At 48.1% G+C, this 21,302-nt stretch overlaps 3 protein-coding genes across 5 annotated transcripts; 2 read left to right on the top strand and 1 right to left on the bottom strand.

Moving 5' to 3' along the window:
- Window positions 1–278: 278 nt before the first annotated feature.
- Window positions 279–3,733, top strand: LOC117653718 (mucin-2-like). The gene is made up of 3 exons (XM_034399574.1): window positions 279–395; window positions 595–3,306; window positions 3,666–3,733. Exons 1-2 carry the CDS (start codon window positions 284–286, stop codon window positions 2,346–2,348), a joined length of 1,866 nt encoding a protein of 621 aa, XP_034255465.1. The 5' UTR covers window positions 279–283; the 3' UTR covers window positions 2,349–3,306; window positions 3,666–3,733.
- Window positions 3,734–5,248: 1,515 nt separating this feature from the next.
- On the bottom strand, window positions 5,249–14,043 carry LOC117653686 (ninein-like protein). Of its 2 annotated transcripts, none has more exons than XM_034399524.1 (17): window positions 13,869–14,043; window positions 13,248–13,598; window positions 13,046–13,173; window positions 12,859–12,967; window positions 12,568–12,743; window positions 12,291–12,487; window positions 11,182–12,218; window positions 11,004–11,101; window positions 10,732–10,920; window positions 8,583–8,663; window positions 7,730–8,500; window positions 7,513–7,645; window positions 7,332–7,429; window positions 7,062–7,253; window positions 6,824–6,941; window positions 6,629–6,729; window positions 5,249–6,539 (listed from the first exon to the last, which is right to left on the bottom strand). In XM_034399524.1, the coding sequence occupies exons 2-17, from the start codon at window positions 13,558–13,560 to the stop codon at window positions 6,384–6,386; spliced, it is 3,897 nt and encodes a 1,298-aa protein (XP_034255415.1). In that variant the 5' UTR covers window positions 13,561–13,598; window positions 13,869–14,043; the 3' UTR covers window positions 5,249–6,383. The 2 variants fall into 2 exon arrangements, with proteins under 2 accessions (XP_034255415.1, XP_034255424.1); XM_034399533.1 differs by lacking the exon at window positions 13,869–14,043 and adding an exon at window positions 13,688–13,827.
- Window positions 14,044–14,206: 163 nt separating this feature from the next.
- LOC117653735 (palmitoyltransferase ZDHHC23) lies at window positions 14,207–16,718 on the top strand. Of its 2 annotated transcripts, none has more exons than XM_034399598.1 (5): window positions 14,207–14,352; window positions 14,496–14,659; window positions 14,738–15,319; window positions 15,412–15,588; window positions 15,671–16,718. In XM_034399598.1, exons 2-5 carry the CDS (start codon window positions 14,535–14,537, stop codon window positions 15,903–15,905), a joined length of 1,119 nt encoding a protein of 372 aa, XP_034255489.1. In that variant the 5' UTR covers window positions 14,207–14,352; window positions 14,496–14,534; the 3' UTR covers window positions 15,906–16,718. The 2 variants fall into 2 exon arrangements, with proteins under 2 accessions (XP_034255489.1, XP_034255497.1); XM_034399606.1 differs by having other exon boundaries at window positions 14,273–14,418.
- The last annotated feature ends 4,584 nt before the right edge of the window (window positions 16,719–21,302 follow it).

Raw genomic sequence — 21,302 nt, 5'->3', positions numbered from 1 at the left:
TCCATAGATAGTCAGAAAAGTTGAAAACATGAGCAGATTTTTCAGTTTCACGTTTCAAACCAAGGTAGCAGAATTTACCCATTTAAACCTGCATTTTTAAAACCGAGAAAACTAAGAAGTGGTCTTACAACACGCTTAGTGAACCCTTTTCTTTAAACAACGTGCCTGCGTTTTGTTCCAGAGGGCTCTTTAAAATATCCTGCCCAATCAAATTTGAGTCCCACTAGGAGTTAATGGCCCATGCAATTCGATTAAACCAATTCCTGAGCACTGATTAAATAAAATGATAAGATCCACTCCGAAACATTTGAAACAACAGCTGCCAGTGTCTGCTCGCGTCTTGTCGGGGAAGGACCTCACTTTGGCAGCCATGAACGCTGCCTTCCAGACCGCCGGTGAGTCAGCAAACTGCCAGTACTCTCTAGAAACCTATCCGAGCCCGTGGTTTACAGTCTAATTTTAAAGCCTTCACACTAACTCTGCGCTGCGTGCGCACTACATAACGGTCATGGCAGGGACCTTTATAAATTCAGTTTCTGTCTTTTGGGCTAAAGGCCCCTACTCTACCCAACCTAAATGTTCGTGATGCCACAGTGTTGGCGGTGGGGCTGTTCCTGCTGCTGGTCGCTGAAGTCACCGAGGCCAGGGGGGACGTCGGGGCGGACGTGGCCTGCGCGTCGTGCGACCCAAACGGCCCGCACTACCAGCTCATCCGCGGCGACCGCCAGGTCAAAAACTGCGAGGTGGGCTTCTACTGCAACTGCCACAACGGCAAAAAGATGCAGTGCTTCGCGCCGCCCTTCATCAAGTGGAAGTACGACGAGGTCCACCAGGTGTGTGACGCCAACTTCAACTGCAAGAAGTTCTTCGACAACCTGACGACTACCCCCGTGCCCACGACTGTGCCGCCTTCTGAGCCTACCACTGAACTCACATCAGCACCCACCCCTGCACCTACCCCTGCACCCACCTCTGATCTAACCACTGGCAACACTGAAACGACTGCTGTCCCTTCGTCAGAGCCCACGCCGAACTCCCCTGAACCCACCCCGAACACACCCTCTGATCCGACGACAGTGCCAACTCCTGAAACAACCCCTGAACCCACCCCTAAACCCACCGCTCAGCCCACCCCTGAACCTACCTCAGAGCCCACCCCACAGCCTACTCAACCCACCCCTCCCGAACCCACCCCCGAGCCCACGCCACAGCCCACGCCACAGCCCACCCCACAGCCCACCACAGGGCGGCCTCCACAGTGCACCTGCAACCCCGACGGCCCGCACTACCAGCTGCTCCGCGGGGACAACCAGGTCCACAACTGCGAGGTTGGCTTCTACTGCGACTGCCGCAAGGGCAAGAAGCTCCAGTGCTTTGCTCCACCCTTCATCAAGTGGAAGTACAACGAGGTGCACCAGGTTTGCGACGCCAACTTCGACTGCCAGAAGTTCTTCGACAACCTGACAACCACCCCCGTGCCGACCACCGAGGTCGCCCCTTCCGGGCCCACCCCCGAGCCCAGCCCGCAGCCCAGCCCGCAGCCCACCCCACAGCCCACCACAGCGCGGCCCCCACAGTGCGCCTGCAACCCCGACGGCCCACACTACCAGCTCATCCGCAGCGACCGTGAGGTGCGCGACTGCGAGGTGGGCTTCTACTGCGACTGCCGCAAGGGCAAGAAGCTGCAGTGCTTCGCTCCGCCCTTCATCAAGTGGAAGTACGACGAGGTGCACCAGGTGTGTGACGCCAACTTCGACTGCCAGAAGTTCTTCGACAACGAGCACAGCACCCCGGCGCCGGACGGCCCGACGGCGTCCCCGGAGCCCACCACCAGCGCGCCGCCGCGAGGCTGCAGCTGCGGCTCCAGCGAGCCGGCCTTCCAGCTGCTGCGCGGCGACGGCCAGGTCGGCCTGTGCGAGAGCGGCGCCTACTGCCACTGCAGCGCGCAGAAGGTGCTCAAGTGCATGCAGCTGTTCGGCGTGGCCTGGCGCCTCAACGAGCAGGCGCAGCAGTGTCAGACGGCCTTCGACTGCACCGACTTCTTCGCCCACGAGACGACCTCCAGCGCCGCACCGGCCACCTCCAGCGACGCGACCACGGAGCCGGCCTCGACCACCTCGGGCAGCACCGCGGCGCCGGCGTCGGAGTGCGGCTGCGCCGCGGACGGCAGCCCGTACCAACTGGTGCGCGGCGAGGGCCAGGCCAGCTCGTGCACGCACGGGTACTACTGCGACTGCAGCCGCGGCAAGCGGCAGCGCTGCCTCAACGTGCTAACTCTGGGGTGGAGGTTCGACGAGGACGCCCAGAAGTGCAGGCTGTTCCACGGCTGCGGCGCTGTCTCCGACTAGCCCGCCTTCACCGGCAGGCCGCGTCCTGGGCCACGTGAGAGGGCCGTGACTGCGTACCAATAAAATACTGAGATGGAAGTTTGCCCTGTGATTTTGAAACCGATTGACGACACTCGAAACAAACTCACACACCCACAAACTCACACAAAGGCGTATTGCCGATAAAAAGATAAGTGGGGTTGATTGGCCACGGAGTCAGGGACTCCAACCTGCCAAGCAAGAGCAAGTGGTGGCACCTGTCGGACTGTGCGTCAGTACAAAGGTGAGCGGGAAAAATGGATGGGGTGATTCAGTGACGCGGGGTGACGCGCAGTGACGCAACGTGACGACGCTTTGCATAGAGTGACGTCAATGGCGGGGATTAAGTTCTCGGTGGTGAAAACTCTTTCGAGGAAAATGAAAATCAACGACAAAAATGCGTGGTCGATATTTCTGGCGTCATCCCGGGCAGGATGTTTGGAAAGGGTGGTGAGTCGATGATGACTCGGTGGCCAACGAATCCCAGAGTCGAGGAGTGACCCGCCAACGGCGCTGCTACCTACCCATTATACCATTACCACTAAGGGCTAGACCAGACATGATCGTATGCCCCTTTGGCGTTGCCAGCTCTTTGTCATCATCATCCCACATGCACACTTTTACCTCTCGCCAATCACGGCTTTGCTCTCTGGCTACAGCCAATTAGCCCCCGTCGCGAATTGGCCGGGCTAATCCTTGAGGAAAATGCGCGTTTATCGCCTCGCAACAGTGGCGCCGTCCGCGCGTCCAAGTGACCATCAACGGCGTCAGGCCGTCAGCGCGATAAGCTATCGTGGCGGAGGTGCGGCGCGCTCTCATAGACCAGCTCGGCGCCCGGATCGGCCAGTGTGCCCTGAACCCCCCACGGCAGAGGACCTCCGAGTACTTTCGTGTACCCGAAAACCGCCACCCGCCACCATGAGGATCACTGGAGCAGCTGGTGAGTGGGCCTCCGACTTTCTTATCACGGGAAGCAAGCGCGGCGAATGGAGCATTCTTCGTCATTTTAATTTACATACTTTGTAAAAATACGATCGTATTTTTGAGCATTGTTCTTTTAGTATGTTCTTTCATTCTGTTTGACCTAAAAGTTTATTTTAGTTTTTTTTTTAAAATATCAAGGCTGGTCTATTGTTTTTACCTCAGTCAAGTTCGATCAAGTGTGCGCGGCTGATCCTCGGGGCTGAGAGGCGGTTGCCATGACAACCTCAGTGCAGCCGTGCAGCCACGTGGCTAGGCCTCGCGGCTTCGCTCGGCATCTCGACTTCCCACCTGACGGCATTCCCTCCCTGTCCACAGCGTCGCTGGCCGTGCTGTGCGCCCTGGCCGCCACCGTGCAGGCCAAGTCCGCGGGCCAGAGAACCGCCCCGTTCGCCCTCAAGGACGACGCTGACGTCTACTGCGCCAGCTGCAAGGACGGCCAAAGCCCAGACAACCGGCCCATCCGCGGCTCCAACGAAGTGAAACTCTGCGAAGACGGCTACTACTGCAACTGCAAAGAAGGCACGAAGGTCCAGTGTGCCGGCGCATTCGGGATCCACGGGAAGTTTAACCCAGACAACCCCGACGCGTTGACGTGCAGCATGACCCACAACTGCCAGAAATGGTTTGACGAGCACCCGGACCCGGTCACCACGGCATCACCCGGCACACCTGCCACCCCGGCCACCCCGGCCACCCCAGCTACCCCAGCCACCCCAGCCACCCCAGCCACCCCAGCCACCCCAGCCACCCCAGCTACCCCAGCTACCCCGGCCACCCCAGCCACCCCGGCCACCCCAGCCACCCCAGCTACCCCGGCCACCCCAGCCACCCCGGCCACCCCAGCCACCCCGGCCACCCCAGCCACCCCTGCTACCCCTGCTACCGCGGCCTCCACATCCGGCACACCCGCCACGGCAAAACCCACAACACCCGTCACCACCAAAGCCCCAGCACCCAACACAACCAAAGCCCCAGCACCCAACACCACCAAAGCCCCAGCACCCAACACCACCAAAGCCCCAGCACCCAACACCACCCCCCGAAACCCACAAACAGCACCAACCGTGAAGCCCACGCCCAAGGCCAACGGGGCATCGTGGGGTCAGAGGAGCACCGTCGGACTGCTGCTGCTGGGAGTGGTCGTGTCTGTGCTTTAAACTGTGAGACTGAGCCTAGCTTGTTATTTCGCATTGACTGGAAGAAATTGTGAAAACTGGGGGGTGGCGGCGTCGGCGTTTCGGTGAAGTGACCTAGTTGAGCCGAGGGCCGTCGCGTGGCTTCTCGACCGCCATAAAGTGATATTTGTACTGTTAACTTAGGATAAGTCTTAAAATTAAATATCTTTGAAAACCCAATGTATTGTTTGCTGTCTCCTTGATCCTCGGATTTTTATGGGGTGAGTGGTCGGGCTTTGCAGTTGGTACGGCAAACTAGGCTAGCCGAAGGACTGACCCATCCTGCCGCGGGGCGAGTGCATCTGGGCCTGGCCACGGCTCTGGACGACGGCAGCGGCGACGGCCAGCATCCCGAACGAGATGGCCACCACCGTGGCGACGAACAGGGCGTAGAACACCAGCACGGCGCCTTTGGGGGGTTGGCTTAGGTTAGGTTTCTGCTCTCCTGTGGTGGGAGTCTTGGGCTCAACGCACCCACCCCAAGTTTTCCAGGACGTGTTGCAGACCGCGTGCAAGTAGCCCGGGTGGCCCTCCGGTCTACTGGCAGCGTCCATTGCCTGCTTTCTTGGGTCTCCGTGGCCTGGCCTTCCCGGAGCCGGAGCCTTCTGTTGCCTGGCAGCCTTGGGCAACAATGGAAAATTACCCCCTTCCATAATGTAGGGGGCACAAAAAATAAGGTGCAGTGCTTATCTGCTTATCGTGTGTAGAAAAAAGTAGGCGGCGTTTCAAAATTTATAACACATTTTTTTATTTTTTGTATAACAGCAACAATGGCATCTCCAAGAGAAGTCAAGATATAAAGAAATATCAAAACAACAAAGGGAAGTGCAAGTAGGAAAATTATGAAAATAGAAAGCTAGCATTTTGGTATCTCATCATTTGAAAGACAACAAAGAGAAGTGCAAGTAGAAATATTATGAAAATAGAAAGCTAGCATTTTAGTATCTGATCATTTGAAAAAAAAAAGATCTCTGTCAGGGCAGAAAACAACCTAAGTAAGTTATATATCAATAACCAAGGCATCACCCAACCAAGTCTCCTGCAAAATAACTAGATAAAGGCACTCAAGAGGCTCAACAAACAAGGCGCAGTAGTTGGAATGATAAGATTCCATCTCTCTCCCTCTCTCTCTACATCAACATAAGAGATATTAATGCCTGCCCTAACTACATAAAAACCCATAGGTTTGTTACATATAAAAGCTGTCATGCACAAAAACATGGATATTAAAGCAAACCAAATCTAGGCAATCTTTGGTATTTGTCAAATTAACATAAAAATTCGTAAACAGTCAAGGAGAGAATACGCAATAGACATATCCTCCAATAAATACACTTTGATTCCAAAAGTAATAGAAAGAGATTCTTTTTCAAAGTATCAGTCAAAGTATATAAACTTGTAAAATCCTTGCATCACAAAAATCTTTGATATACAAGCAGACAAAAGTCTAAAACAAGAAAACTCATAACTGCTCTCATACACATAATTAAAATATTGATAAATATGTTATAAACACAACCTTGTTCTACACAGCAGAAAACACGACTATGTCAGTGAGAGCCAGTACAGAAATTTGCTTTAAAAGAGGAAGAGCTAGTGCAGAAATTGGACTCTAGATAAAACCATTTTTAAAATGATAACTCTTATTGCTGATAATTTCACATTCTTCTGTGAAATAAGCAAACATTCACACTAAAAGCCTGCTTTTCTGGCAGGTATGGGCACAATCACTATGATCAAAACATTTGTATTATCTGCAAGGGCTACTAGATAAAATGAGCAATAAATGTCAATTATACCCTGTCCACATGATATTGAACAAGAAAATTAATTAACCGTCGGCAAACACTATTTGGTCTCACACTGAGCTGCAGTTTTCACCACTGCCAATCATAGCCTTTTGTTGTAAAAGCAAAAGACAGCGTTCTTCAAGGCTTTGAATGGAAGCCAGCAGGTGTGCATTCTCCACATACAACTCTTTTACCAGAACATCGGATTTTGTCAACCGACTCATCTGCAAGACAAAATGAAGAGGAGTTAAGAGGAGGGCTCCAGGATGAATCAAACCTGTCATATGGAACGTGTCTCCTATTTAAAACATACCTGATCTCTGCAAATGTCCCCCTGCTGCTCTAATTTATCCTGAGTGCATTGCAATAAAAATTGAATATCTGCCATTTCTTGCTTGTGGCGATCCCAAGTATCTACAAGACAGACAATAATTTTTGTAAATTTTCTCCTTAATTAAGAGAACAGACTATGTATTTATCCTCAAAAAGTATGCATGTGGGTACTAACGCTGCAGTAGTGCCTGAGTTTGCTGCTGCTGTCCTCGAAGAGCTCGTTGTAGTCTTACACAAGTTTGCTCCTGCTCACGCAAACGTAGCCCCACAGCTTGCAGTTCATCCTCAGGATTCTAAAAATAAATTTTATATGGAAAAAAATAGAAAAATACTATAAACTTGATGTAAGAAGTTAGATGTGTAGGAATCAAAAGGATGCCTACAAAAATTTATAGAACATGTTAAGCACTCACCAAACAGTTTAAAGCAATATAGGGTGGATGGTGCCTCATTCTGCGGTGGCGTCCATGGGGCTGATGGTTTCGATTGCGTCTTGCATCCTCCTCACTGCAACCAGACGAGTCACTGGATGACAGTGAGGATGCTGTTGATGACAGCACATTGTCTGTTGTGTTACCATTCAGAACAGACATCACAGGAGCATCCTGAAGCATTTCAAGTAAAAGGTGAGCATGGAGAAACAAGAATCTGCAATTTAGGAGAACACTATTTTCTACTAATACCTTTTCAACAACACGAGGTTTGACAATGAATGTTCGGTCACTACCCCAACTTCTAGTCTCTAGATCAGAAACTTGAACTGCTATTTCTGAACTACAAACTGCAAAATGGGGTACAAAAGGAAAGATATCAATAAGAAGAAATAAATGACAAATGAAATAATAATAAATACATAAATCTCACCAGTTTGAGGCAAGTGGCAGAGCTGTAACTGATGCAGCTGGTCCCTCAGTTTCTGTAACTCAATTTCCTTCTCCACCAACTTAGTCTCCCCTTGGCAGCGGACTTCCTCAAGTTCTTCTTCAAGCAGAGTTACCTATCAAAGAGAGAATCCTCAAATTACAAAAGATCTGTAGCATGTTTCTAAGATGATAAATTGAGAGTCAAAGTATTTGCCCACCTGCTTTTCTAAACCATCTTGTTCCTCAATAGTCTCCAGCCGCCCATCCATAGATTTGTTTGTCCTGCGCATGTGGTCATCCGCAAAGAGGTCCTCATATTCTCTGATTTTAGACATTAATTCTGAGAACTTCTCATCAGTAATCTGTTGCTCTTGCTCTGCGAGTTGCCTTTCCTCGTCTAATTTGCCTGCCCAATAGTCTTCACAACGTTCGTACTCATCCCGCATCATTGACAGACTCTTTTCAAGATCACTGCAACGGCTTCTTAATGTTGTGATTTCCAGTTCTTTTACTTGCAAAAGTGCAGCATTTTTACTGCACTCCTCCATGAGGCCAGTGCAATAGCTCACATCCTCATTATTGGTGCCAACACATTGGTCTACTTTGGTGGATTTGTGGCTTTCATCAAAGGACGAGTGCACTTCAGTTACAGTACATGAAGAGCTAAGATCTACTTCAGAGAGACCAGCTGCAGAAGGATGTGTTTCACAGCCAGCAGCTGGTAACTGATTACTAAGATCAAAGACCCTCTTCTTCAATACACAATTTTCTTCAGAGCAAGCTCGTTTTTCAGAAAGTATCTTCACAATTTCAACCTTAACATTATCCAGCTGTGTTTCCAAAACTCTACAGTGTTGCTGGAGCTGTTCAACTGCTGGGTTATCGACAGATGGAGCTTCTACACCAGGTAATGAGGCTGTGGCTTGGAACTGAGATAAACCTTCATCACAGGTAGGAGTATGCACTTTCAAACTAGTCGTTGGAGTTTCCTGCATAAATTAGATTGTTGCATGTGAGGTTTAAAGAAAAATTACACAGCCTAAATTGATTCAATAGCCAGTGAAACATTACCTCATGTCTTAAATACAACAGAGAATCAGCCTCTATCTCCTTTAAAGTTTGTAAGTCAGAATGCTTTGTGCCTAGGCTACCCTGTAACAAGAACGAAACAAAAGGGGAATGAATGAACTAGCACTTAAAAGACAGGGAACAAAAAATTTCTTACTATCCCCTAGTATTGATGACTGGTAAAACGGAAATACACACAAACAAAAGCAAAAGAAGCAGAAATACTAGAATGAATAACAAACGAAAACAAATAAATAAGTTTTTAGAGCATTTGCAACAATGGCGAACGAGCATAAACCTTATTTCATGATTGAGCAATTTATGAACAAACCTGAACATGTTGGAAGTAAGCCCTCTTCAAAAACTTTAAAAACTTACTGGATTTAAATTTCTTATTCATAATTTGGATAAATAAGAACTTTTTTCTACAGTAAACTCAAGTTTCTCGGATAAGCAAGTTAAAAAATTATCACTTTGCGGCAGCACAGGAACATCTCATAATCACAATATTTTTTTTTGTATTTAATTTGTATTACGTCACCATCACAAGCTACTTCTAAATATTTTGCCTCCCTCAACTCTGTGCTAGTTAAGCCTGTGCAGCTGAGGACCATCCTCTGCACTCTTAGGTTTGTTGGCACACCTGCCAATTCTAAAAATAGAACTTGACTTTGGACTGCAAGTTAACCAACTGCTTTTTCCCCAAACAAACTGGATATTGCAAACAAAATACACCATCAATAGTTGTGCATCAATATACACATACAATTAAAAACATCAGTGGAGAAAAGTGGAAAAAATTTGAGATTGCTTACCTAGTTTATCATTACCACCAGGATTGGCAATAGAATACTCAGGGATACATGCATGTCTATGTATAGGTGTGTGGTTTGGAAAATGAAAATATATTCATGGGTGATTAATGTAGATGTAATGAAAGAGATGGAATATCAGTAGTGAAGTGAGATTTACACCACACCAGCCAAAAAAGGGAAAAAAGCAATGTACCATTTTCATATTCTACTCCAATCAAAACAGAAGGTGAATTCACAGTAATTTAAAAAGGAAGTATAAATAACAATGAGCATACAATTCCAACTCCTTCAATTTTAGAAAATAACTGCTACTGTAATGCAACTGAATAATATTTATTAAGGTGTGTGTCTACTAGCTGTACACAAAAATACACAGGCAAACTATTTCAAGGTAAAGAGCCATGCATGCAAAAATGCATAAAAGTTTGAAAAGAAAAAACGCTACAATAACAAGTTTTATGGTAGAAACTATAAACGTCATGGAAACTTAATAAAATTAATACTAGATCACAGAGTAAAAATTACCATACACCTACAACATAAATGCATTCATTAACACTACTGTCTACCTTTACACAACATTGTATGGCATTTACAGGTAGCAAGAGTAGAAACATGCTAAAACAGTAGAAACAATACATCCAAAGTGAGAAACTGACAGTAAGATACAGTATATTTCTGTTCTTAATTAATGTTCTTAAACATATTACATTTAAAAAGAAATACTGAATACAGGCAAGATGTATAATCATCAGTAAAAAAAAAGATCATTAAGGCAAAATATGACAGGAATTAATATTACTAATGTCACATCAAAAGAATATCAGTCAGTGAAAATGCATGCAGTAATACATCACAAATCAGTAAATCACAGATATAAGTGGGCAGAGAGGAACTTTTTAATGAGGAATAGTAAAATAATTATTTGTTTTAGTGATACTTTGTGACTGTCTTTTGGTCTCAAAACAACCTTTGAAAATAATTTTAAGTCTTATTATAAAGCCATACAGTACAGGTATACAGTGAAGGCACTTAAAATTCAGGTAACTTTCAAATAACTATGGTGCTTTAGAGTCATCAACATCAATGTGCAATCTTATTAGGTATGTTAGATTTTATTAACGTAAGTCATAATGTCTCAACTGCTAGATAATGATGAAGGGAACCTTCTACAAAAGTAACAAACACATGCAAAAAAAAAAAAAAAGGCTTTCCTTTAAGGTAAACCTCACTACTAGTATATTTCTAATTCGCAATGAACTATGGAAGCTCTACAGGATAAATCTTCATGCAAATCTAAAACAACACACTCTGCCCGATCTTTAAGTAGAACTTACCACAGAACTGCTGGTCTGAAGGTGGAGGGCTCTCTCCAGTTCCTTGATGCGCGCTTGCAGGCGTACTATGTGGACCTCATCAGCCCCCTTGGCCAAATGAATTAGGTCATCCTGACTGCCTGCCAGGCTGGAACTTTCACTTTTCAGATTGAGCCACTGATCTGTCTCCAGATGAATATTTCCTGGAAGCTGTTTGAAAGTGATGAGTAACAATGAGAAGTCCACAGAAATATTGGCACAAAGACTCCAAAACCACAGGTGCAGACACTTACATTATCAATGGCACTGCCAAAGTGATTTCCAGGGCCATCCAAGTCTAGGTCAGCTTCAATGCCAGGTTCACTTGGTGCAAGAGGATGAATTTGAAGACCTGAAATTTCAATTTACATTGTTCAGATTAGTGTCAAAGACCTTTACCATTGTAAATTGAACAGGTTGTCAGCGTTTTACCTTCAATATGGACATTGTCGAGGGAAATCTCTACTTTCTGAGAAAACCTCCGAACTTTTCCTACTCTTGGGCTCTCCTCATCCCCGCTGTCATCAGCCGGAGCTACAGCAAGTGGAGAGTTTCCTCTTCGCTTGGTCCCACCAGAGAGATTACCATCAACAGGTGTTGGTGCTTGTCTCCTTACTCTGACATTAGAGAGGCGAGTTGTCAGGCTTTCAAGCTCCACAGTAAGCTCATCATTTCTGTCCCTCAAACTTGAGTTTTCTGATCTCAGTTTACTTATTTGTTCACACAAGTGTTCTACACGATCTTCATCTTGGTTTGCTTGCAGTTCATTCAGCCGCTGTTGTAAGTGTTCAATCTCTTGCAGCTCTTTACCCATTTGTAATTTGGCTTCTTCACATTCAGCGACTCGCTCAGCAAGACTTCGTGATTCCTGATCTAATGCTTCATTTTCTTGCCGCAATGACGCTGCTTCAGAAGACAGTCTCGATTCTGACTGTTGCAAAACTGTGACTTTGTGCTCAAGACGGTTGATTTGTTGTGCTAGCTGCTCTCGCTCGAGACTGAATCTTGCAGTGAGATCACGAATAACTTCTGAATGCTTCTGTTCCAACAACTTGAATTGATTCTGACTAACTTTTTCTAGCTTTGAATGGTGGTCATCAATTTCCTGTGCCAACAAGCTTGCCCGGAAATTTGCTTCTGCTAAATCATTCCTTAGTTTATCTCTTTCACAAGACATTTGCTCCAATGAGGAACGAATCCACCTCACTTCTGCTTGCCTCAAAGTTAGAGCAGCCAGTAATAAGTTATTGGCAAATAGACCAGATCCTTGGTTCAAAGGCAGTGCTGAGTCATCAGACACTGCATTGGACTTTCCTTGCCTCGCAACTTCCTCCTCAATGGCACAAGCAACAGAGGCCACATTCAGAGATCTTAGAGAGTCATCCAGATTCAAATCTCGAAGTAAAAGAGATGGGTTTGATACACCAACACTCTCCCACATTTCAGTTATTGCATCAGCACTGGCCATTCTGATTAAAAGAGACAACAAAGCATAAGACAGAGAAGGAACAAAAATTAAGCAATGAGTTTGAAACCCTTACCCTGCACCATTGAGTTCGGTAAGACTCAAGCTGGCACCACCACTTAGCGAACTTGACCCAAGAACCCAAGTTCCTTGAGGCGAAGATTGAGTCATTGTTGTGCAAGGCATACCAGATCGAAATAAGAGAAGAAAGTCATCCAGGCTGACTTTACCATCTCTATCAGAGTCAAGTTGTTCAAAAAGTTGCTGGAGTGCCTAAAACATAGCACAGAAATAATAATATTTTTCATTTCAAGATTAGATTGATAACGGAAACAGTTTTCAGATTTTCTCACCTCACTAGAAAATTTCTCAATACCAATGCACTGACAAACTTGCCCAAGTTCTAATTGACTCACAAAGCCATTCTTGCCGTATTGTTGCCAAGCTACCTTCAAACAGTCTTCCGCTTGGCTGAGACTACCTTGTAAGTTGGTTGAACTGAAGCCATGCAGTGATGCACTCTGGGAGTCTGAAAATAACAATAGTCTTGAGACACAACATCATCAAGAGTGGAAAAGTTGAAACAAAAGAAGAATACAATAAGGAATTTTGGTTTGTGTCAGGCACAGAAAATAAGAAAAAACCTTTAGGATAGTTGGCAAGGTTTTCAGCAGTGCGCCTCTTCTTTACATTACTGACTATATCTTGATCTTCACCTTCATCTTCTGTGCTTGTTGTAGCGGTTGAGTTATTCTGATATTGAAGAAAGGGACAGGCATAAAAACATGGTCGATAAAATGATAAGATAAATAAAATTAGCATGCTTCCAACCTTTTCTGCATTAGCAGCTCTAAGAGGATCCGATTCCAATGGATCAAACTCAAGTTCTGAACTTTCAGGGCGAGACCGTCTACCATATTTCTTCTGACCAAGCACCAGTTTTGGAGAAACTTCCCGTTCTGCAACAAAGAAGTTTTTTAAAAGCTGAGAAACATAGCACAAACATATGCAAGATTCTAAATGATAATACTACCTGGGGATTCCTCTCTTTCAGTCGGTGTCTCTTTATCATTTACTTTTTCTGATGTTCCATGCACAGCAGGTGAACTTCTTTCCCCACCCAGAAGTGTAAGTAGACCACTCCAGAATTGGGTAAAACTGATACGAGACAGGTCATCGGGTAGGAGAGCACTTATGAGGTCCGCAGATTGAGACTGATCTAAGGGCAACTGCTCACACAGCTGCTGAAGACCTCTGTGGTTGAGACTTCCCAAATTGTCACTATCGAAGCTTTCAAACAATGCTCGGAGCTGGTGCTCATATGGGTCAGCTTCCGACATATCCATATCATTGCTCTATTTTCACCGGTTTCTGGTCCGGTGGCCTGTAACAAACCGCGATTTTAATACAGTATTTGTGCCCAGGCACACAGTTGGATCCATGGTTAGCACAGCTGCTACAAAAAGTACAAACATAGACGTGACCAGAAATGCCCCGAAAACTACTGCATGTATAACGCAAAGGGTTCGTCAAATGTAGTGTTGAGGAGGCCTCGGGCAAATATAGACGATAGTTAAATTGAACCGTGAGGCTTTCCATGCGTGAAAACACGAAACGGTAAATGGTGCCTAAGCCTTGGACAAGTTGACATTACCTGGAGAGGGTCTTCATTCAGATCTCAGCAAGCATTGCCGCGGTTAGACGCAATATAGTGTCATGCAAAAATCTCATGGGATAAAGAAAATCATGTTTGACGAAGACTGTCACTTTCAAGAGCAAGGCAGACGAGGAATTCTGCAAATAAATACAAAAAGAATAACATAAACACAAACACAGTGACAGCACGACACGCATGTTCTGTTGACACTCGTGTCCCGCTAGACGAAAAATTCTTCCGCGAGGGAACAAAAATGTCTTTCCGTAGGTAAGACGTGTATGAGGGTGCGACCATTTGCACTATTTATGCCTTATTTCGGTATTATCTTTGAAATAAAACCAGGGATCAAAACGAAAACTAATACATTTCCAAGAGGTCGGAGGGAAATGATAATTGAGTAGGGTTGGCTCAGCTGTAGCGTAGCCATATTGTTTTTCGGCGTTATCTTTGAAGCAGAAAGGTGGTGGTTGAAAACATTACTGTAAGTGACAAAAAAATCAATATTTACCAGTGTCAGCTCAGTTTCATTCGAAATATGTTGATTCAAGTCTGTATTTTAGCCTTAAGAGTTGTTTTAAGTCACAGCTCCCCATTTGACACGTTTTCTTGACCATTTTTATCCAGGTATCTTAACTATGAGGGAGCAGATAACCTCGAAAAACTATGGTCAATTCTTCAAGAGTTCCTAATGCCTTGTGTTGTTGTGAGTACATTGACAAAGATGGGAGAAGAAATCACATTCTTGCATGCTGCTGCAACTGCGTGGAACTAGACAAGGCATTTGACAGGTAAAGGCTTTGAAAAATGGTAGGTCTCATCAGCCGTAAAATATTTTCTCACTTTGTATTCCATTTCTTCCTCCCCAGTTTTTGCTGCTGCAGAAGAGGAGGCCATCCCGGCTGTGATCGTGTCATTCTCGCCATGTTGGACAGGATGCGCGTGCCATGGCTCGGGGGTGCAAAGCTCATCTCTTGTGATATTCTCTTGCCGATGTTACTGTTGCCAAGTTTATTTGCATTTGGAGCTATTAACTTCCCTTGCACCGTTGTTGCATTTTTATCAATGCTGCTTCTTGTTCTTCAGCTTCATCGAACATATTTTCGTTCAATTCCTAATTCAAAATTCTTTTGCACATGGACATACACCTCCTTTGCATTGATTTTTTTAATATATGAATTTTTGGTTGTTCCCTTTTTGGAAATAACCATTCAGGAAAATTTGATATTTATTGTGGTGTCAATTATGTCCATTCTTAGCCTTTATAAAGTTCAAACATTGAGAAATTCTCAAGCCAGTTTTTTGAATGATGTTGAGAAGGGAGATTCAAGTCTATTGAATTCTAAGGCCAGTAATACTTGTAGTGTATGCACAACATACATGACACCCAGAATGGTTCATTGTAGTACATGCCAGAAATGTGTTCCAAAGCGTGAGCTGCATTGTTTGTGGTAAGTTTCCTTTGCTCAAGAATCCTAAGATCAAATTCTGAAAAATAGACTGTTGGCATAACACATATACCTGTGGTTAAATTTGTTTACAGGTTTGGATGTTGTATTGGCTCACACAATTTATTCTGGTTCATAATTTGTCTAGTCTCACTTTCTGTAAGTTTACTGTACAGTTCTAATTTGATCTTGACTACTGTGTGTCGGCCATATCAAGTTGTGGGCTCACTTCTCCTTCCGGAGGACTGCAGTGAAGTGTATTATGAATTTAGGTAAGCAACTGAAAGCAGATTTCGCTGTTCGAAATTTTACATCCGTTTCCCTTCCCTGCCAACCAATTGTTTCTGTTTGCAGGTTTGCTCTGTGCTTTGTCAGTGGACTGTACTCGTTAATGATGTCTGTTTTATCTGTGTTCGCTCTTCTCCGCCAGTGCTGGCTTGTGTCACTTGGGATCACAGGTAACGAGTGGCGCACAATGCCCCTCTCTCATCTCTTACGTTTTGGAATTACTGCGCATCGTCCGTACAGTCATGGCCTTCTCAAGAACTGGTATTATGTACTTACTCGTCAAAATGTTTATAGCAAATAGTTATGTTGAACTTAAAATTAAGAAGTATTCAATGGCTGATTTCAAATAGCTGCATTTATTTAAATTTGTCAGATTTTCTTATGATTACTGTTTAACACTAAATTTTCTGAAATGTTGTGTGCACTATTTTTTATGCACTTTACATCATTTCAAAACAGTTGGGGCAGCAGGGAATAAGTGTGTTCATAGGGTCAGTGCCTTGAACTCATGAAAATCATTTTTGGCTTGAATGCAAACATTTAATGTTAATGTTCCTTTTCTTTGCTCTGCTCAGTATTGCTCTGTCCGTTTTGCATTATCGTTATGTAATTTGTAAAGTTTTTATGAGTGTCGTTCTTCTGAAGAACCTGTGTTTTTTGCAACTTAAGGGTGCTTTGGCTGTAAGTTCTTTTGTACCTTTTTCTTAGACTGCAATAGTCTTGGAAGTGTATAATTATTATCTCTTACTCACTAGTTCGTTCTGTGATGTTTATCTTTCTTGTTCTTGGTTTCTTGTGAAAAGTGTGTCTGTGGTGCTTGTGATGATTGACGCTCTGGTTATATTTAAGTCGTGAGTATTTGGTATTGGTTTGGTTCGTCCCGCTCGTGCGAGCGCCCGACGAGTAGGCAACTCTTTCGACACGGCTGTTGGCAGGCTTTGGCAGTCACCGCTCAAAATTTTTTGTGAATCTTAACAAAGGAATTCAAAGGCAGCGTTTTTAAATAAGTTGTTTATTGTCAATCTTCTTCTAGTCTTACAATTTTATACAATGTTTCAGCTAAATGTACTTAAATAAAACAAGTTTTCTTGTCAAGAATGATAATTACCATGGACGCGTTGTTTATTTTTAACACAACTGAAGTACTATTTGACCAAACAATTGAGAAAATGACAATTAAAAATTGGGCTGCAAAGCAGCAAGGAAATATAATGATGAAAGATGGGGTACTGTATAGGGAGGGCCACCTGCAGCCACCGCCAGAGGCAGGGTTCAGTTTTCCCTTCCTTTGAACTCCAGCCGGTGGGTCGAGCCTGGATATCCGACGCAGGAAGCGAACCGCTTGCTTGTGGCCTCCAGCGCCTGCGAGGTAGGCCGTGGGCCCAGCCCGAGCACACCGCTGTGGAGACGATGGCCTACCTCGCCCCTGTGAGATGACAGGCGTGGGGTAGGCCACCGTCTGCGCGCCGGTGTGCTCGGGCTGGGCCCATGGCCTACCTCGCAGGCGCTATACGGGCTGAAGATCTGCAACACCTTAACGGTGAAGCCGCGCTGCTAAACGCCCCGAGATACGCGATCCTGTTATTGGCTTGGGTCGCCCCGGGAAGGTCTTGTAACGGCTCGTAAACGCCGTGTGAAAATGAAAAAACGGATTCACGGATTTTGCTGCCTCCTGTAAAGGTGCTGATGGCCGGTGACATTCTGGCTCCGCAGAGAGAGAGAGAGAGAGAGAGAGAGAGAGAGAGAGAGAGAGAGAGAGAGAGAGAGAGAGAGAGAGAGAAAGGGGAGGCGAGGGGAGAGTCGTCGGAGTCGTCTTTGGGGCATCTGCGCCGTCCGGACACCGGCGACCGCCCGAACGCCCGAAGCCACAAGATATTCTAAATAAACAAAACATAAACAACTGTCCAATGTTCCCTGTTTTTGCTCTTCGACTCTCGGCGATCGATCGATTTATTTTCCTCCAGATTTCTTCCCGCCCTTGGGCAAAAGGCAAAAGGAGGAGCCCGCTGCTGGCTGTTACTTTCGGTGAGCGGCGCAGGCGGTGCAGGCGGCGCAACCAGGCCGGCCTGGGTCGGCGACGTGGTCGGCGACGGCGATTGGAAACCTCAGCCGTTTGCAGAAAATGACCAATCCCGCCGGTATTTTGCAGCGCCTGCCTCATTTACTTGCTTTTGTTTTCGGATCGCCGATTTATACACATTTGCGTGATTGCTGAAGCGCGAATCGGGCGGCATCGGCGAGACGACGGCTTTGCCTGTCATTGCCTAGTGGCTCTGTCTCTCTCACCTGTGTGAGGCGCCCCCCGAGTGCGAGAGAGACACCGCTGTTCGGATTCAGCCTGCCGCAGGGAGGGTCGCCGCCGTGGTCGCCGCATCGCCCGCTCGCACTGCGGAATATAGAAACGTATTAAAGATAGTCGGTACAGTATTTGTTGTCCTGGCGTGGCGTGGCGGTGGCGTTTGTGTGCGTTAAGACCGCACGGCAGCGCGGGCAGCGCGGCGGGGCAGCCTCCATACATCACCTGGACAAGCAGCCCTGGCTGCTACCGCCCCGCCCCGCCCTGCGCAGCCCTGCGCCGGCCCCAGCCGTATGGTAATGAGCGATTCCAGGAACCGCGCCACTGGCTCGGGGCCCCGGGCTGTGCCGGGCTGTGCCGGCGGCGGGGCCTGTGGCAGGCCCTGAAGGCCCTGCGGACGCACCGCCGCGCCGCGCCACGCCACGCCGTGCGCGAGGGCCGCCGCCGGGGCGCCGCGACGCCGCGACGCGTCCGACGACTGCGGCTCTGCGGCCCTCGGCGGCCCCACACTACAAGCCGCACCGCGCGGCGCATGCGCGGCCGCATTCCCATTCGTTTCAAAATTGGCGCCAAATTGGAGCTCCAGCGACTGCGAGCGGAGGCAGCGCCGCCGAGGATGACCCTTCGGACATTGCCGCGCACTGGACCAGAAGACCGGTGGAGGCGGCCAAAATCTAGACGCGTTTTGAGCTCCAGAGTTGCTAAATGGGACTCGAACCGATCATGTGACCCCACCAATGGATTCCTCGTTCGGAAAGCTATCCATTGGTGGGGTCACACGTTCAGTACGAATCCTGTTTAGCGACTCTGGGGCTCAAAACGCGTCTAGAGTTTTGGCCGCCTCCACCGGTCTTCTGGTCCACTGTGCGCGTCGTGGACCCCAACTTGACATGCAGCGCCCACGGCGCATCCCGCGGCGAGCCCCCGGCACATTCCGCGACATCTCGCCACGGCCGAGGTAGCCGAATTCCTGAAATAACCCGTCGTACGATCGAATGCATAAATTAGTCGCGAGCCGCCAAAACAGAGGCAGGCCGGGGCAGGCCAATGACGAGGAGCCGCTAGAGCGAGATAGAGATAGGGAGGGACGCACGGCCCGCATGGCCGGGGTGCAGGAAGCAGGAAGAGGGAGAGAGAGGGAGGGAGGCCGCGGAGCAGAGCAAGACAAACGACGACAGGCTCGGACATACCGATAAAGTCCCAGACAGGCAAAAACGCCGTCCGCCTGGTGCGCGCGGTGCGGTGCGGCGGTCCCCGGCGGTCCCCGGCGGTCCCCGGCGGTCCCGACGGCTCCCGGCCGGGCCCCTCCGAGGGGCGGCAGTGAGGCCAGGCCAGGCCGCGCATCGATGTAAGGACCAAAGAGGCCGAACCGATCGCAGAAATGCGGAGCCACGGCCGAGCCACGGCGGAGCCGAACGGCAGATGGAAAAATAAAACTGTCGGGGGCAGGCTGCCTCCACGTCGCCACCGAAAAACCTCCGGGCCCCGATCCGGCCGGGGAGATATGACGTAATGATTGCCAGTGTAGGCACCGCCAGGTAGCCGCATTGTCGTGGCCCGGGTCAAGAAACGACACTAACGAGACGGAGCTCCCCGTCGAGGAGGCCGAGGCCGCCGCGGAGGTAGGCCACCCTCCCGGCACCCTCGCCACCGTGGTGCCTACTGCGTGGGCTGCGAGCACTCCAACTTGAGCTTGCCGTGACGTGTGAAGAGGGCCAGGGACCTTGCTGGACTTCAGTTGGAGGCGGCAAAAATTCTGGACGCGTTTTGAGCTCCAGATTCACTACGTGGGACTCAAATCGAGCGTGTGACCTTACCAATGGATTCCTCATTCGGAGAGCACTACTTCATTTGTGGGGTCATACGTTTGGTTCGAGCCCTATTTAGTGACTCTGGAGTGCAAAACGCGTCTTGAATTTTGACCGCCTCCACCGGTCTTCTGGCCCACTGTGCGTCATACCACGTGGCGGCGTTCGGCCGACGTCGGGAGTCGAACCCGGGGTCACGTCCGTCAGCGGACAGCCCGGCTGTACGGGTCCTGCTTCGCCTCGTTTCGATCTCCTACTCCCCCCTCCCCCTCCACCGCAGCACGGTCCTACTCCGTCGTCCAAAAACGCTTTTTCGGACGGAACGCAGTTTTCGTTTTGTGCAATGCCGTCGCTTGGTTCCTGCGAAGCTGCTCCATAATGCATGCCACGCTCTGCGACGCTGCGGACTGAGAGTCGTTTTCGGCGCTCTGTCTCTCTCGCACTCATGGGGCGCATCGTATGGGTGCGAGAGGGACAGTGCGACGCAAATGACTCTCGGAATCAGTTTGCTGCGACGCTGCGACAGTGCGACGCTCCGGGCGTGTTCGAGGAGACATCGGCCAGGACTGACCGGGACGCCCGGCAGTCGGCGGACTCGAACGCACCCCCAAGCGGAGCGCCCCCTTCCCCTTTCCCCTCAATTCGCCGCGCCAATCTCTTCTTCTCGTTCAAATCCTCTGACGTGACCTAACCTCTCCTAGCCTAACCTAATAAAACCAAGCCTAAAACACGACCTTTTAGTAAGCGACGATATCGAACGGCAGACGTTTGAGCGGGGCGGTGATAATTCTTCCTCCAGCTGGCCGTCGCGAAGCCGCAGGACGCCGCAGGACTACAGGCCCACAACGTTGGTTCTCGCGCCGAGTGGAACAGCGGCCGGCCAAAGTCGGCAGAACACGCCAAAAGCACGGTTTACACGATCAAATTGAAAATAAATAACTAAATAAAGGAAAGACACGCACCTTGCGAGCACCCATGACCCATAAGCTCTGCCCTGACAGTATAAACAAGCCCCCCCCTCTCCGGGGAGGGATCCCGACCGCAGTGTCCGCACAAATTGACACTGTGTGCGTGAGATGGGACGGGACCCTCCGAGAACTGGATGAGAGGGACGGGGAGGGAAAGAGAGAAAAAGGTGAAAGAAAGGAAGATTCGGTCCCCTGTCTTAAAGCCTGCCGAGCGATTCAAAGGAGCGGTTCGTCGCTCTGTCTCTCTCGCACCCTTGTGGAGAGCGCCACCAGTGCGACAGAGACAGAGCGACCAAACGACTCTTGGGCTGTCGGCAGCGGAGTTCATTAGATTTGGCCAACGAGGCCATGGCGGTGGCGTTTACACCGGTACAAACACTCAGCGATAATCACCCACGCAGAAAAACGCCGCGAAAGAAACGCGAAAAAAGGAAAATGAAAATAAAGGCTAAAGTGTTTGTCATTACAGAGTCGCACCCAGATTAAAACAAAAATTTTAATTTGGGGAGGGAAAAAAAGGATGCATGAAACTGTTAGTAGCAGCCCTAACACGTGCCATGCCGTGTCATGCTGATTTTGGCTGAGGTGGAACACGTTGCGATTGGCGTATAAAACGCATGCATCGC

This window comes from Thrips palmi, unplaced genomic scaffold (assembly GCF_012932325.1).
Source record: "Thrips palmi isolate BJ-2018 unplaced genomic scaffold, TpBJ-2018v1 HiC_scaffold_10, whole genome shotgun sequence".
Taxonomy (NCBI): Eukaryota; Metazoa; Arthropoda; class Insecta; order Thysanoptera; family Thripidae; genus Thrips; species Thrips palmi.
The sequence above is the reverse complement of the archived record's forward strand: the minus strand, read 5'-3'. Positions and strand labels throughout refer to the sequence as shown.

Bases quoted from the DNA above. Each gene is read 5' to 3' on its own strand.
- LOC117653718 (XM_034399574.1), top strand. From the start codon at position 284: ATGATAAGATCCACTCCGAAACATTTGAAACAACAGCTGCCAGTGTCT. The intron at 396-594 runs GTGAGTCAGCAA...GTGATGCCACAG, and splicing joins CGCTGCCTTCCAGACCGCCG to TGTTGGCGGTGGGGCTGTTC.
- LOC117653686 (XM_034399524.1), bottom strand. From the start codon at position 13,560: ATGGATATGTCGGAAGCTGACCCATATGAGCACCAGCTCCGAGCATTG. The intron at 11,102-11,181 runs GTAAAACGCTGA...TTGAAATTTCAG, and splicing joins CGACAATGTCCATATTGAAG to GTCTTCAAATTCATCCTCTT. The intron at 7,254-7,331 runs GTATTAGTAGAA...GAAATGCTTCAG, and splicing joins AACCTCGTGTTGTTGAAAAG to GATGCTCCTGTGATGTCTGT.
- LOC117653735 (XM_034399598.1), top strand. From the start codon at position 14,535: ATGGTCAATTCTTCAAGAGTTCCTAATGCCTTGTGTTGTTGTGAGTAC. The intron at 15,320-15,411 runs GTAAGTTTCCTT...ATTTGTTTACAG, and splicing joins CGTGAGCTGCATTGTTTGTG to GTTTGGATGTTGTATTGGCT. The intron at 15,589-15,670 runs GTAAGCAACTGA...TTCTGTTTGCAG, and splicing joins GAAGTGTATTATGAATTTAG to GTTTGCTCTGTGCTTTGTCA.